Source organism: Camponotus floridanus, unplaced genomic scaffold (genome assembly GCF_003227725.1).
Source record: "Camponotus floridanus strain SB8 unplaced genomic scaffold, Cflo_v7.5 scaffold144, whole genome shotgun sequence".
Taxonomy (NCBI): domain Eukaryota; kingdom Metazoa; phylum Arthropoda; class Insecta; order Hymenoptera; family Formicidae; genus Camponotus; species Camponotus floridanus.
This window is the reverse complement of record NW_020229264.1, coordinates 227301-241605: the sequence shown is the minus strand read 5'-3', so window position 1 is coordinate 241605 and position 14305 is coordinate 227301. Positions and strand designations below refer to the sequence as shown.

The following is a 14305-nucleotide window of genomic DNA, read 5'->3' as shown; positions in this document are numbered from 1 at the left end:
TACACGTATGTGATATATCTACGTAAAGGAAGTTCAAAATAGAAAGAAAAAAGTGACGTAAAACCTTATAGATAGAAAGAGGGAGAAGATAAGTGATACTTGTGAGAGATAAAAAGGATTCATTTTCTAAAATTATAAATCTTATTTTTGTGTTCGATAGTTGAAAAAATATTACTGTATAAAATTAATGTTATGTTATTGAAATTATTAAAATTATTGTTATCTTATTTAATTGATTGATTGAAAAACAAGTGCATTGAAAGAAAAAGAGCGAATATGGATATTAATACGGCAAAAAAGTGTACTGATAGACAAACAGATGTTAATAATCCTGATGAGTCAACGAACATTAATAATATTGTGAATGGACAAATGGATGTTAATAATACAAATAGACACACATCAACATATGAAGATATCAAGGTACGCATATATTTTAGCCAAAATGCAATAAATCTAGATTTTGAAGTCACAGATAAATTATAAAATTTTATTCTAAAATTTTTATGTATAATGTTAATATTCCTCATACTTTTTTTTTATTTTCTCAATTCTATCGATCTTATGAATGTGTTGAATTTCTCGATATGAATAATTCTTTTTAAGAATTGACAACAGAAAAAAATAATTTTTATTTTTATTTCCAAATTTGTTTACATTATTTTTAATTATCCAATTTTGTCTTCAATTCACAACTCAGTGATACTTTTACTTTATGTAATTCTCTTTCTCTTCATTAACTGAATTATTTTTGAAGAATGTTGATGCATTGCGTTCCTGTGATTGCGATAAAGATTCAAAGTTCATCAAGTTTGATCGTTCTTATCGGTCCTTATCAAGAAATTTAAATAAGTATCATGGGAAACATTAATAACATAGCAATTATGCATGCTTTAATCACGTGAAAAATAATTAGATTTAGATATTGTTAAAATTGTTTGACAGTTTTCTATTCATTTTAAGATTTAATACATAGATCATAGATGATCACACAAAAGAAATATTACAAAAATTATAAAAGAACATAATATGGAAATACAAACAACAATCTAAAAATTCTATTAATTTCATCCTTTGCAGATGTTGCCCAGCATTGAAGAAGAAAAAAAGTGGGAACGAGATGGGGTAATTTTTCAGGTATGTGTTAAAACTTTTTATACAAAAATAATGACTTTATTTTTTTAATTAATTATTTTCCTTAAGAACTTTCCTTAAAAGATAAATATTTAAAATATTAAGGCACAATCGTGAACGATAATATAAGTTATCAAAATTTCAAATTTATACACATAAATATGGATAACATTGCAAAATAATGGGCACATAAAGCATATTAATGATAAAAATATTATTTCGAAATCTATACAAATGTAGCTAATATTAATATAAATATTAATACTAGTTACATTTAAATATATATAAATATTAATTAAACATTAAATTAATTATTTTTAATTTATTGCTCAAAAAATTGGTTCTTCCGATTGCGTGAATAGCATTGCACTAAACACAAACAATTTCATAATAAGAAGTATTAAAATCTATGTTTTTATAAAACATCTCTCAATGTTATATCTTAATAATGTCATAATCGCGTCCAATTATTGTGTTTTTTTATTTAAATTATCTTGGGATTGAAACATACGATATGTACAATAGAATGTAAATGAAATGATGAAATAGAAGCAAGATATGTAATATAGAATGGATTTTCTCAATTCGATTGTATTCATGAAAAATTATACAGATTTTTAAGTAATATCTACACATGTCTATAACATTAATTGTAAAGAAATCTGTAAAATAAACATTATCTTTATCCTTGTAGCGATCAAGAAAAATGAAAATACGAGAACGAAAATCTCAGCTTTATCAAAAAAAGTTGCACTTGCTGCAATTTTTATTTATTTCTATTATGATTTATTCGTATTTGCATTTCTTATTATGCATTTTAATAAGCTTCAACAATGTACATTTTCTCATGTTACGCCAGCTAAAATAATTTTCAAAATGTTTTGATTAAGCTTTTATCGCGGCTTTTCATATGAGATTTGCAGTTTTTGATCAATAAAGAAATGGAATTACATATGTGTATATACATGATTTATCCTTGATATTGTAAAAAATTTCGAACCTCAATATCTCTCATCGTACAATGATAAGATATACTTTATCAATATATGTATTATAAGATATTTTTTCTGATGTGCATCCTAATATTTTCAAAATATGTATAAAGAGCTATTGCGCAAGAATTATGTCAATTCAGCGTCTCGAATCGTATAAAACCTCATTTTTCATTGCAAGAGTTCAAAGTATGTTTTTAATTACCTTCTGCATTTCTTGTCATCTTCATTGTTTATGAAACCGGTTCTAATATTTCTTGCATACGTAACAGTTGCACCGATAAGTGTGTGCGATTACTCTGATAAAAAATTCGATAACTGATACGCACTTTAGTTAACTTTAGCATGTCGTAGTGTATTATTTACAATGTTTCTTGTATCTATTTATCGTGTTTTCGCACGTGTACATTATGCTTTGTGACTATAAATTATAGAGTTATTTTTATCGATAATGTTTTTTCGAAATGCTATTATCATGTTTTACATTTCTAGTTAGATGAACAATTATCGAAACAATTTTTCTCGATATTATCTAACTAAAAATGTAAATAAAAAATATATAATATTTTTATTTTCATGAAATATGATTTGAAAAAGAAAATAACAAACATCATTTATTTTCAAAATTTTGATATTTCAGGTTTAATATCTTTATATTTTTACTAACTGCAAGTTTATTTCTCGTTATTGTTTAAAATTGAACCAAATGTAACTCGCATTCCAATTGGCAATATTTATAATTATGAAGATAATTAATATTTTTAATTACATAAATTCTCTAAAAACAAAAAACCCGAATAAATTATCTTTATTATAGATATCTTTTATAGATCTTATATAGATCATCTTATATAAAATTTATAGATATAAATCATCGTATTTATATCGTTATTATAATTTGCTAGAAAAGCCTCTTTAATTCAATAAAATTATTTTTGAAAAAGACAAATTAAAAATATAAGAATTATTTTTCATAATTAATAAATATGAAAAAATAATATTATATTAATAAAAATGAAAAACAACAAAATTTATTTATTTCAATGAAAAGAAATATGTTTCCTTTTTAACGTTTGTTCTCTATTAGAAAAAAACAGTTAGTTTGCATCTTTTTGTCTAATTTATAATATTTCTTCCACAGATGTTGATGAGCTTATATGCCAATGTTATTGTGGTGGGTCCGGCGATGAGTTTTGGTTACAGTGCTGTGGCAGAACCCGTGATGAGAGCACCAAAAACCAATGATTTACAACTCAACGCTGTTCAGGCAAATTGGATGGGTCAGTATAAAACTTATTGGATGGGTCAGATGTAACACTTATCGAAAGATTATCAGAAAGGAAAATTTGTATCATCGCTTTCATTATTTACTAAGAATTAATATGTTACAGCTACTGCATCTGCGTTGGGTATACCCCTTGGATGTTTAGTCTCGAGCTTTGTGATGAGACGAGGAAGGAAAATCAGCATGTTCGTGACATCATTAATCGCACTGGCGGGTTGGATGATCATTTATATGTCAAACAGTTACGAGCAGATTCTTGTGGGGAGAATCATTTCCGGAATATCTGCAGGCATGTCATCGGTCCCGACGACGGTATACGTGGCAGAAATAACGGGACCGAAGTGGCGAGGTACGATGATGACGTGGACCAGCTTCTCCTTCGCTCTCGGTGTTCTCCTCGTTTATATCTTTGGATATATTTTTAAGGTAAACAAATTCACGTGTTGTCCTTAAATCAATCACAAATCGACTTCGCATCTCACTGTCGTCACGATTTATTAAAAACCAATTATTAACTCTTGTTTAAAAATGTCGTAAATTAAATATCGTAATAGTTATGTAATTGGCACGTATATATGGTAAACGAATAATGATGTACATAATTTTAACAACTCTATTTTTTTCTCTTAAAGGATGATTGGCGACTAATGACCTTGATGTGTAGTCTACTCCCAGTGGTGGCGATTGCTCTGGCTTTGCTAGTGATACCCGAGTCACCACTGTGGCTCCGGGATCAGAATCGGTCTGAGGAAGCGCTGGAGATCATGAGAAAGTTCCGTGGTATACCAAAAGACATGCCGACTCCTACAGAACTTTTGCTCGAACTGAAGCCGCGGCCACAGAAGAAGAATCAGAATCTGCTAAAACACCTGATGAAGAGGAGTTCTCTGGTGCCATTTGTCATAATGCTTAGCTACTTCTTCTTTCAGCAATTCTCTGGAATCTTTATTGTCGTATACAACGCTGTCGCGATTATGGATAAGTCTGGTGTCCAGGTAGATCCTTATCTCGGCGCCGTTCTAATTGGCATAGCACGTCTCATAGCTAGTCTTCTAACGAGCGCAGTGTCTCGAAAATTTGGACGACGAATCCCGTCGATATTTTCCGGCATCGGGATGACGATTTTTATGGCCAGTTTGTCGCTCTACCTCTTCCTGGCTGAGAACGGAATTGTCATATCAGATAAAGGGATAATCCCAGCAGTATGCATGTTGCTGTACATTTTCACGAGCACTTTAGGTTACCTGATAATGCCATTTGCCATGATGGGCGAAATATATCCGTCCAAAGTCAAAGATATACTATCCAACTTGACGGTCGCTATAGGTTACATCTTCAGCGCGATAACTGTTAAGACATATCCGGATATGCTAAAATTGATGAATATGCACGGCGTATTTCTCTTCTTTGCAATTATTTCTTTCATCGGTTTAATATTCATCATGTTATTCCTGCCTGAGACAAAAGGAAAGACGCTGGACGAGATCGAGGATATGTTTTCCAAAAAGAAGGTCTTCGAATTACCGGCGGAAGAAGAAGTCGAAGAAGAAGTTCCAAACGCCTTCAGTCTACTAAGAAAAAATTAAAAAAGTTACTTATATGGATGTTAAGAAATAAAGCATAGATTGCAATTAATATTAAGTATCCCAAAAATGAGAGAGACAAGACCATACAATGTTGTGCGGTTAATAAAATACACGTCGTTTTGTAATATTTCAAGGTACGCTGACTTTTAAAAAATGTTATTGATGTAATGAGAAATAACTCAATATTTATTTGAAATACGAGCTCTCTTCTTAGCGTGTCATATATTTTACAAAGATTTAAAAATGATAAAATATGTAGAGATATATCACGTTTACAAAGAAAAAACTTATGATTACTTAGGATGGACGCTTTTATCACCTCAATAAAGGTTTTTAAAATGGTGACATAAACAGTGTTACATATCAAAACTTAGCTTTATATACTAATGTATTCGTAAATTATGAAATATGTTATGTAAACTTGAAGTTCTTAAATTCATCTAGTCTGGAATTCAATAAAAATGTGTAATTTCGATAAAGATAAAACACTATACATATATCAAATTATTTTATTAAAATCTAATATTTATTTCGTTTAATAAATATTGTTAAAAAGAAATTATATTATCTTTTGTAAGAGTAAAGCCAGAGTTTCATAATATTATTGTATTGTAAATACTTTCTCTGCATAGAAAGATAGATTAAAATGTCATCGTATTGTTGGAGATTTAAAAAATGATATTATTGCGTAAATTGTAATTGTATAATATGTGTAATTAAAACATGTATGTAAGACTTTTTCATAGTGATAAACTGTAATACTCGGTAATTAAAAATATTGTGAAATAATTATTAAAGCACGGAGATATGTAATTATTATAGCACAGGAATATGTGCTTATCGAAATGTTAAATACAAACAAGTCGTACGTATTTTGTTTGCTTCCGTAAATTGTCTTTGTATCAAAAAATGCAAGTTAAATATGATTTATTTTCTTCGCGATAAAATCCACGGGTACAGTTAGAGCGGTAAGAAATCGAATGTTGGCCGATAATAAGCATAAAAATATTGCTTACATATTCAACATTGATGAGCTTTTTAATGATGCGATTAGTTTTATTTCGCGATTGGAGAATAATATCATTTTGTAGCGAATGTCTTTTATAAAAAATTATGTATCTACTTTATTTTATACAAATTATTTTGCACAGAAAAATCGAGCGATTTTGTAGAACTTAAAAATTTGTTAATTCTAGCAGTTTTCTAGCAGTTTATCGATTAAATATATCAATTTATAATCCAATTTATAATCATCTAAACTATATTAAAAATGTATTATATAAGTGGCAATGTAAATATATACGTATTATATCACTACATAAATATTTTTAGAATTAAAATCTTAATATAAATTAGCATATTGCAATAAGGCATATAGCATATAACAATTATGATAATTAAATAACAAATACAAAGTATAAAGATTTCTTAATATATATTAGCGCACAAGATTAATTTCAGAAAATGAAAAAGAGAGAGAGAAAATTGACATTAAAATTGTTCACTTAAATTAATTATATATTTACTATTTTCAAATAAATCAAATTTTTTATAAAATATAAAATAATTATTATAATACAAGGTGATTAAAATAGTAAAAATTAATTTAATTCTATTAAAGATAATTAAGAAAAATGGAAACTGGGACATATATATTTATTTTTACGTCTAGATCATGAGGAGCGATCCAATTAATTATCTTATTGTTCTAGTAATATCAATAGAGCTCTGTTGTCGAGAGAAGAATATTTTTCATTAGTTCCCGTATCTTTTGTATCTCTCATTTTTGTTGGCTCTTGCCAACAATGGTGTTAAGATAACCGACTAGTAGTTCTATTTCAACACTATACCATTATACCATTCAGTCTATTTATCTATATCGTGTGAAGAAGAAACGAGAGAAAGTGTACACTCGCATCTCTTTTCGTTTTCTAAATGTTTAATCAGTTAGAATATCAGGGCTGCTGAGAAAAGAATCCGCAAATATATTCAAATTTATTTCGCTGAAAATATTTTGAAAATATATTACAAAAATATTTTATATTTTTGCATAAAAATTTATTTCTATATTTGTATAAACTTATCATAATTATTAACATAGCAATACTTAAATAACTCATAATTAAATAATTATAGAATGTTTAATATCTCATATTTAATTTACAATACATATATGTAAATTCGCATGAAAAAATATAATAAAGTTATGAAAAAAGTTTCGCAAATCTAGAAAAATATTTTTATTATATTTATACTTGTTATATTAAGCTCTTGTTTTCATATACAATAATTATGATTGGATTATTTTTCTCCTTTCTCCTTTATAGGTCAGAACAATTTCCAAATGCGATGATAAGTTATATTTCTTTCCACTAAAGCCATTATTTAATGCAATTACTGTATCTAATGAAGTATTATTACGCAGAATTGCGAAACTGTTTTTTTTTACGTAATGACTTCTTTATTAGTCCCAATATAAAGATAAAACGTGATACATGTATATTTGACATTTGCAAACAATATTTCGATAAATCAGTCGCAACGCGAAGAATCTCAAAGTGAAGAAATGCAGTCGAAGATACATTAAGATCTCTTCATCGTTTTCAGTCGCTAACGAGTTCTCAGTTAACGCTGATCACAATTGCGGTCTGCACATCTCACGTTAATTAAAAGGCTCGCGAATATATTAATGTAATTATCCTATGAAGAGAAATATTCCCTCGCTGGAAGAGAAAGAGAGAGAAAGAAGAAAATCGATTATACTATACGGACGCCTCGACCTATTTATAAAATAATCTGGATTTGTTACGACGAGAAGAAATCTTTCAATGGAATAACGAATGTTCAACGCGCTTTTTCGGATATAAATTTCCGAGATTAGGATATTTGTGAGACTTAAACACGTGAATTGAAAAAAACGTGATAGATATTCTTTAGGATTTCTCGAGGCAATATCTCAAACATCGCATCCGTATTTTTTGAATTTGCAATTAACAAGACAATAGATTAGACACTTGTTATTGTCATATAAAAATCGAAGATAGACAATCTCTGCAAATAAATTATCTGCCCAATTATTCGCGAAACTCTTTCGTCTTTTAAACAGTCAGTGTGCAAGCAGTCCATAAATGTTGATGAGATTTAAAGTATTTCGCGATATAATATCGAGGTAATTATCGAATATATAATTACTTATTAAGGATTATAAAAAGGTACAAAGTATTGAACCGTGAAAGAAAGTGCAAGAAGAGAAGTGGTATCTGTAAAAAAATAAAAAGGATTGATGCAGTATTCTAAAATTATAAAATCATGTTTTTGTGCTCAACAACCGAAAAATATTACTGCATAAATTAATTGTCAGGTTATTCGATTTATTAAAATTATTGTTATATTATTAATTATTTAATAATCGAGAAATAAGTGCATTGAAGAAAAAAGATTACCATGACAAATATAATAGACATTAATAACGAAAGTAGACAAACGGATTTTAATGATGCGAATAGAAAAACAGACATTAATAACACTGAGTCAATAAACGTTAATGATATCGTAAATAGACAAATGAACGTTAACAATATAAATGAACATATATCGACATGTATCGACAAGATTACACATAAGGTATGTATATATTTTAAAATGCAATAAGTTTGAATTTTGAATCACAAATAAATGCAATTCCTTTTTTCTAAATTTTAAAAAGTCTATTTCTGGTGTATAAATCTTAGTAATCATCATGTTTCTTTTCATTTTTATGGAATAATCTTCTCTCGATCTTTTCGATATATTGTTTCTCGACATACATAAATTTTTGTAAATCAGAAATAAAGGAAAATATAGTTTCCGTTTTTTTCAATTTATTTACATTCTTTTTCATTACTCAATTTACTGCGGAAATCATTTAAAATTCATTGCTTTTACTTCTTGTAATTCTTTTTCTATTCTTTAACTAAAGATTTATTCTTGAAAGACGTTGATGCATTGTCCACATTGCGATAACGCTTCAGAGTTCATCAAGTTCAATTAATCGTTATCAAAAAATATAAATAGGTATCATGGGGAAATACTGATATGAGTTGCGATTATGCATGCTTCAATCACGTGAAAAATAATTATATTTGAATGTATATTATATTTTGATATTGTTTTTAATATCAAAATATAATGATTTTAAAATTGATTTTAAAATTGTTCCTTTTTATTTATCTTTATTTAACATACATGGATCATAGATTTGTGATCACAAAAGAAATAATACAAAAATTATGAAAATTAATATATAATATGGAAACGTAGACGATAATTTAAACTCTATTAATCTTGTTTTTTTTTTACAGATGGAACCTAGCATTATTGAAGAGAAAAAATGGGAACGAAATGGAATAATTTATCAAGTGTGTATTAAAATTTTGCTTATTCTCTTTTAAAAATAATATGATATTACTTTTACAATTAATTATTTTTTTGAAAAGGCAAAGATAAAGATTTAAAATATTACGTCATGATTACAGATTACGATACAATTTATCAAATGTTTAAATTTAAACACACAAACATAAATGACATCCTTCAATAATTAGTACATCATTAGTGAAAATACTATTTCTAAATCAATATCAAAACTATATAAACAAAACTTTTGTCTAATTCGCAATGTTTCTTTAACAGGTATTAATGTGCTTATTTGCCAATATCGTTTCACTGGGTTCAGCGATGAGTTTTGGTTACAGTGCCGTGGCAGAACCCGTGATGACAGCTCCAAAAACCGATGATTTACAACTCGACGCTGTTCAGGCAAATTGGATGGGTCAGTGATATAAAACTTGTCGAACAGTTCTTTCTAAACTTTTGATTATTAGAAAGAAAAATTTATACATATAACCTTTTTCGTTATTTACTAAGAATTAATATCTTGCAGCTACTGCAACTGCGTTGAGTGTACCCTTCGGTTGTTTAATCTCGAGCTATGTGATGAGACGAGGAAGAAAAATCAGCATGTTCGTGACGTCATTAATTTCACTGGCGGGTTGGGTGACCATTTACATGTCGAACAGCTACGAGCAGATTCTTGTGGGGAGAACGATTTCCGGTGTATCTACGGGCATGGCAGCTGTTCCGACGACGGTATACGTAGCGGAAATAGCGGAAACCAAGTGGCGAGGTAGGATGGTCACATGGACCAGCAGCTTTTTCGCTCTCGGTATTCTCGTCGTATATGTCATTGGATACATTTTCAAGGTAAACAAACTCACAAAATATATTTAAATCAATCGTAAAACTATTTTATATGTTACTATTGTCACGATTTATTAAAAACCAATACTTAACTCCTGTTTAAAAATTCCTGTTCATAAATTAAAACCGTATCGCTATAATTATAAAATTATTTACATATGTGCAGTATATATAACAAATGATGATGCATATAATCTTCACAATTCCATTTTTTCTCTTAAAGGACAACTGGCGCTTAATGGCCTTGATGTGCGCTTTATTCCCAGTAGTGGCGATTGCTGTGACTTTACTAGTGATACCTGAGACACCGATATGGCTGCGGGATCAAAATCGACACGAGGAAGCGCTGGAGATCATGAAAAAGTTCCGCGGCATACCAAAGGACCAACCGGCTCCGGCGGAACTTTTGCTCGAATTGAAGCCGCGGCAACAGAAGAAGAATCAGAATCTGCTAAAACACCTGATGAAGAGGAGTTCTCTGGTGCCATTTGTCATAATGCTTAGCTACTTCTTCTTTCAGCAATTCTCCGGTACCTTCGTTGTCATCTACAATGCTGTCGCGATTATGGATAAATCTGGAGTCCAGGTAGATCCTTACATCGGCGCTATCCTAATAGGTGTCGCGCGTTTCATAGCCAGTCTTCTAACGGCCGAGATGTCCCGAAAATTTGGTCAACGAATCTCGTCGGTAATTTCCGGCATCGGGATGACGATTTTCATGGGCGGCTTATCACTCTATCTCTTTCTGGCAGAGAACGGAACTGTTATATCAGATAAAGGGATGATCCCAGCAGCATGTATGATGCTGTATATCTTCACGAGTACTTTGGGTTACATGATAATTCCGTTTGCTATGGTGGGCGAAATATTTCCGTCCAAAGTCAAGGACATACTGTCCGGCCTAACAGTTGCTATAGGTTACGTCTTTAGTGCAATAACCATTAAGATATATCCAGATATGCTAAAATTGATGAACATGCACGGCTTATTTCTCTTCTTCGCGATTATCTCTTTCGTCGGCGTAATATTTATCGTGTTATTCTTACCCGAGACAAAAGGAAAGAGTCTGCGCGAAATCGAGGATATGTTTTCCAAGAAGAAGGTCTTTGAATTATCGGCGGAAGAAGCAGACGAAGAAAGCACTTCAAACGCTATCAGTCTATTAAGAAATTAAAAAAAAATTGCTTATATATGTTAAGAAATAAAGCGTGAATCGCAATTAATAATAAATATTTGAAAGAAGAAGAGATTAGATCGCACAATGTTGTGCGGATGAAACAAACGTCATTTTGTGATGCTTCGAGGTGCAATAATTTTTAAAAGATATAATTAAAGTAATAAAATAACTCAATTTTTAATTTAAATACGAGATGTCTTTTTAATATGTTATATAGTTGTAAAGACTTAAGGAAATTAGAAAATGCAGAGATATATCAATGTTTACAAAGAGAAAACTTATTGCGAGAAAACTTATTATCTCGATAAAGATTTTCAGAATGATGACGTAAATAGTGTTATATATTAAAACTTAATACTAATGTGTTTGTAATATGTAAAAATCCTCGCATTAATTGAATAGAAAATGGCTTTCCATCGAATTATCTGAATTTTCTATGTTTTTGATTAAAACATTCTGATCAAAAGTTTCAATGGACACAACTTTTGAAAATGTGCAATTTCGGCGCTATTGATCTTATAACGTTGCCTTTGTACGTATGCGACTAATGATACAAGAGAGATTTCCTTATACTTACAAAATAAATTAAATGTTTATATATTTAATATATGTAGATTCTTAACATACACACTCCCACATGCATAAATAACACATTTATATAGGATGGGGTAATAACTATTACCACCTTAAATATCTCCGAATCTATAAGGTTTAGAGAAAAATTTGCAACCAAAATTGCACGGTACAAGGAGGAGCTATGATAGGCGATAATAATTTTTATCCAGGAGGAGACGTTTCGGAGATTTTAAAGTTATCTTCATTTTTTTTAATGGAATCATCCTAATTTTTTTATACATATAAATCGACTTTTTGTAATATTTTACGTAAAAAGTTGAAGAATAATAAAAAATTGAATAATTTACGAGATATTTTATATTTTTACTTAACAAAGTTTTACGCAAATCATAAAATATTTCGTAAAATATTTATTTTTCGATTATTTTACCTTAATATTTTTATGTACAGAATAATGGGAGGAATCAATTGATGTAAAGAAAACACATAATTATTCTTGCAAAAAATATGTAGCTACTCGTTGCAAATTCATTTTATTTTTTTCTTAAAAACAATTATGTGTTTTCCTTACAATTGATTTCTCTCACTATTCTGCGCATAAAAGTATTGAGATAAGATAATCAAAAAATAAATATTTTATGAGATTTTTGTTATAGTTTATATAAAATTTTATCAATTATTATAAAAGTACATAAAAGTATTGAAGTGAGATAATCGAAAAATAAATATTTTATGAGAAATTTTATAGTTTATGCAAAATTTTATCAACTAAAAGCATATAAAAATATTGAGGTTAGATAATCAAAAAAATAAATATTTTATGAGCTATTTTACGTTTTATGTGTGTAAAATTTTATCAACTAAAAGTATAAAATATCTCGTAAACTATTCAATTTTTAGCGATCTTACATTCATAACATTTACGTGAAATATTGTGAGAAATCAATTTATTACATATGTATAAAAAAATTAGAATAGTTCTATTAAAAAAATAAAGATAACTTTGAAATCTTTGAAATGTCTCCTCCTGGACAAAAATTGTTATCGCCATGTCATAGCACCCTTTGTACCGTGCAATTGTAGTTTCACAAATTTTCCTCTAGATTTTATAGATTCGAAGATATTTAATGTGATAATAGTTATTGTCCTATCCTGTACAGATGTGTTACTGTATATGTATGCATGTGAGTGTGTGCGTGTGTGTGTGTTAAGAATCTACATATATTATACATATATAAACATTTAATTAATTAATATACCTTGTAAGTATAAGGAAACTTTCCCTGTATCACTAGTCGCATACGTAAAAGGGCAACGTTCTAAGATCAATAGTGTCGAAGCTGTTCATTTTCGCATTTTCGAGAGTTGTGCTCGTTGAGACATTTGATCAGAATGTCCTAATGTAAAATATATCAAAAACACAGCCATTTGACGCAAAATTTTCTATCAAATTAGTGCGAGATCTTTTAAAAATTAAATTCATACTAGCCTGAAATTTATTAATTTTTTAATGGAGATGTATGTATAATTTTAAAAAAGATGAAACGCCACACATATCGGACTATTTTAAAATCCATTTACGTTTAATAGTTTAAATTTTCGAGAACTGAAGCTCAAGGTTCCATAATATCATTGTATTGTAAATATTTCTTATCGATCAGAAAGATTAATGTACTGTCTTTATTGCTGATCTAAAAAAAAGATATTACATAAAATATCGATAATATGTGCTGTATTAAGACTTGTTTAATACTTATGTAATACGTGTAATGTATAAAGACTATATAAGACTTATTTTCATTATGATAAACTGCAATACCACTCGACAATCAAAAATATTGTAAAGTAATAGAAATAAAGCAAAAAAATAAATAAATGAAATTAAGATAGTGCTTATATAAGTGTTAAATATACACAAGTCGCAATATTTTATTTGTTTCCGTTAATTGTCCTTATATCAATAAATGTAAATTAAAATAAATTTATTCTTTTTGTGATAAAATCCGAGCTGATGGATTAACGCAAGGATAAGAATCGAATGTTGAACGATAATAAGCATAAAAATATTCCAGTGCAACATTATTTACATATTCAACATTGAAGAACTTTCTGATGCTTTCTGATGCTGCAATTGAATTTACTTCTCAATTAGAATATCATGTTATAAAGAATGTCTTTTGCATCTTAATAATTTTTAATAAGTTATATACCTACTTTATTTTGTACAAATTATTTTGCAAATGTGCGATTTCAGAATCTCAAAAACAAGTGATTTTGTAGAACTTCAAAATTTGTCAATTCTAAAGTTCTTTTAATT

General features: G+C 28.8%; 2 protein-coding genes across 3 annotated transcripts; both read left to right on the top strand.

Annotated features, from left to right (window-relative positions):
* Window positions 1–224: 224 nt before the first annotated feature.
* Window positions 225–5472, top strand: LOC105251127 (facilitated trehalose transporter Tret1). Its single transcript, XM_011257674.2, has 5 exons — window positions 225–423; window positions 1081–1137; window positions 3268–3406; window positions 3518–3837; window positions 4044–5472. Exons 1-5 carry the CDS (start codon window positions 277–279, stop codon window positions 4995–4997), a joined length of 1617 nt encoding a protein of 538 aa, XP_011255976.2. The 5' UTR covers window positions 225–276; the 3' UTR covers window positions 4998–5472.
* A 2071-nt stretch (window positions 5473–7543) lies between these two features.
* LOC105251126 (facilitated trehalose transporter Tret1) lies at window positions 7544–12266 on the top strand. Of its 2 annotated transcripts, none has more exons than XM_011257672.3 (5): window positions 7544–8621; window positions 9338–9394; window positions 9669–9807; window positions 9919–10238; window positions 10459–12266. In XM_011257672.3, the coding sequence occupies exons 1-5, from the start codon at window positions 8442–8444 to the stop codon at window positions 11407–11409; spliced, it is 1647 nt and encodes a 548-aa protein (XP_011255974.2). In that variant the 5' UTR covers window positions 7544–8441; the 3' UTR covers window positions 11410–12266. The 2 variants fall into 2 exon arrangements, with proteins under 2 accessions (XP_011255974.2, XP_011255975.2); XM_011257673.3 differs by having other exon boundaries at window positions 7546–8166.
* Window positions 12267–14305: the final 2039 nt, after the last annotated feature.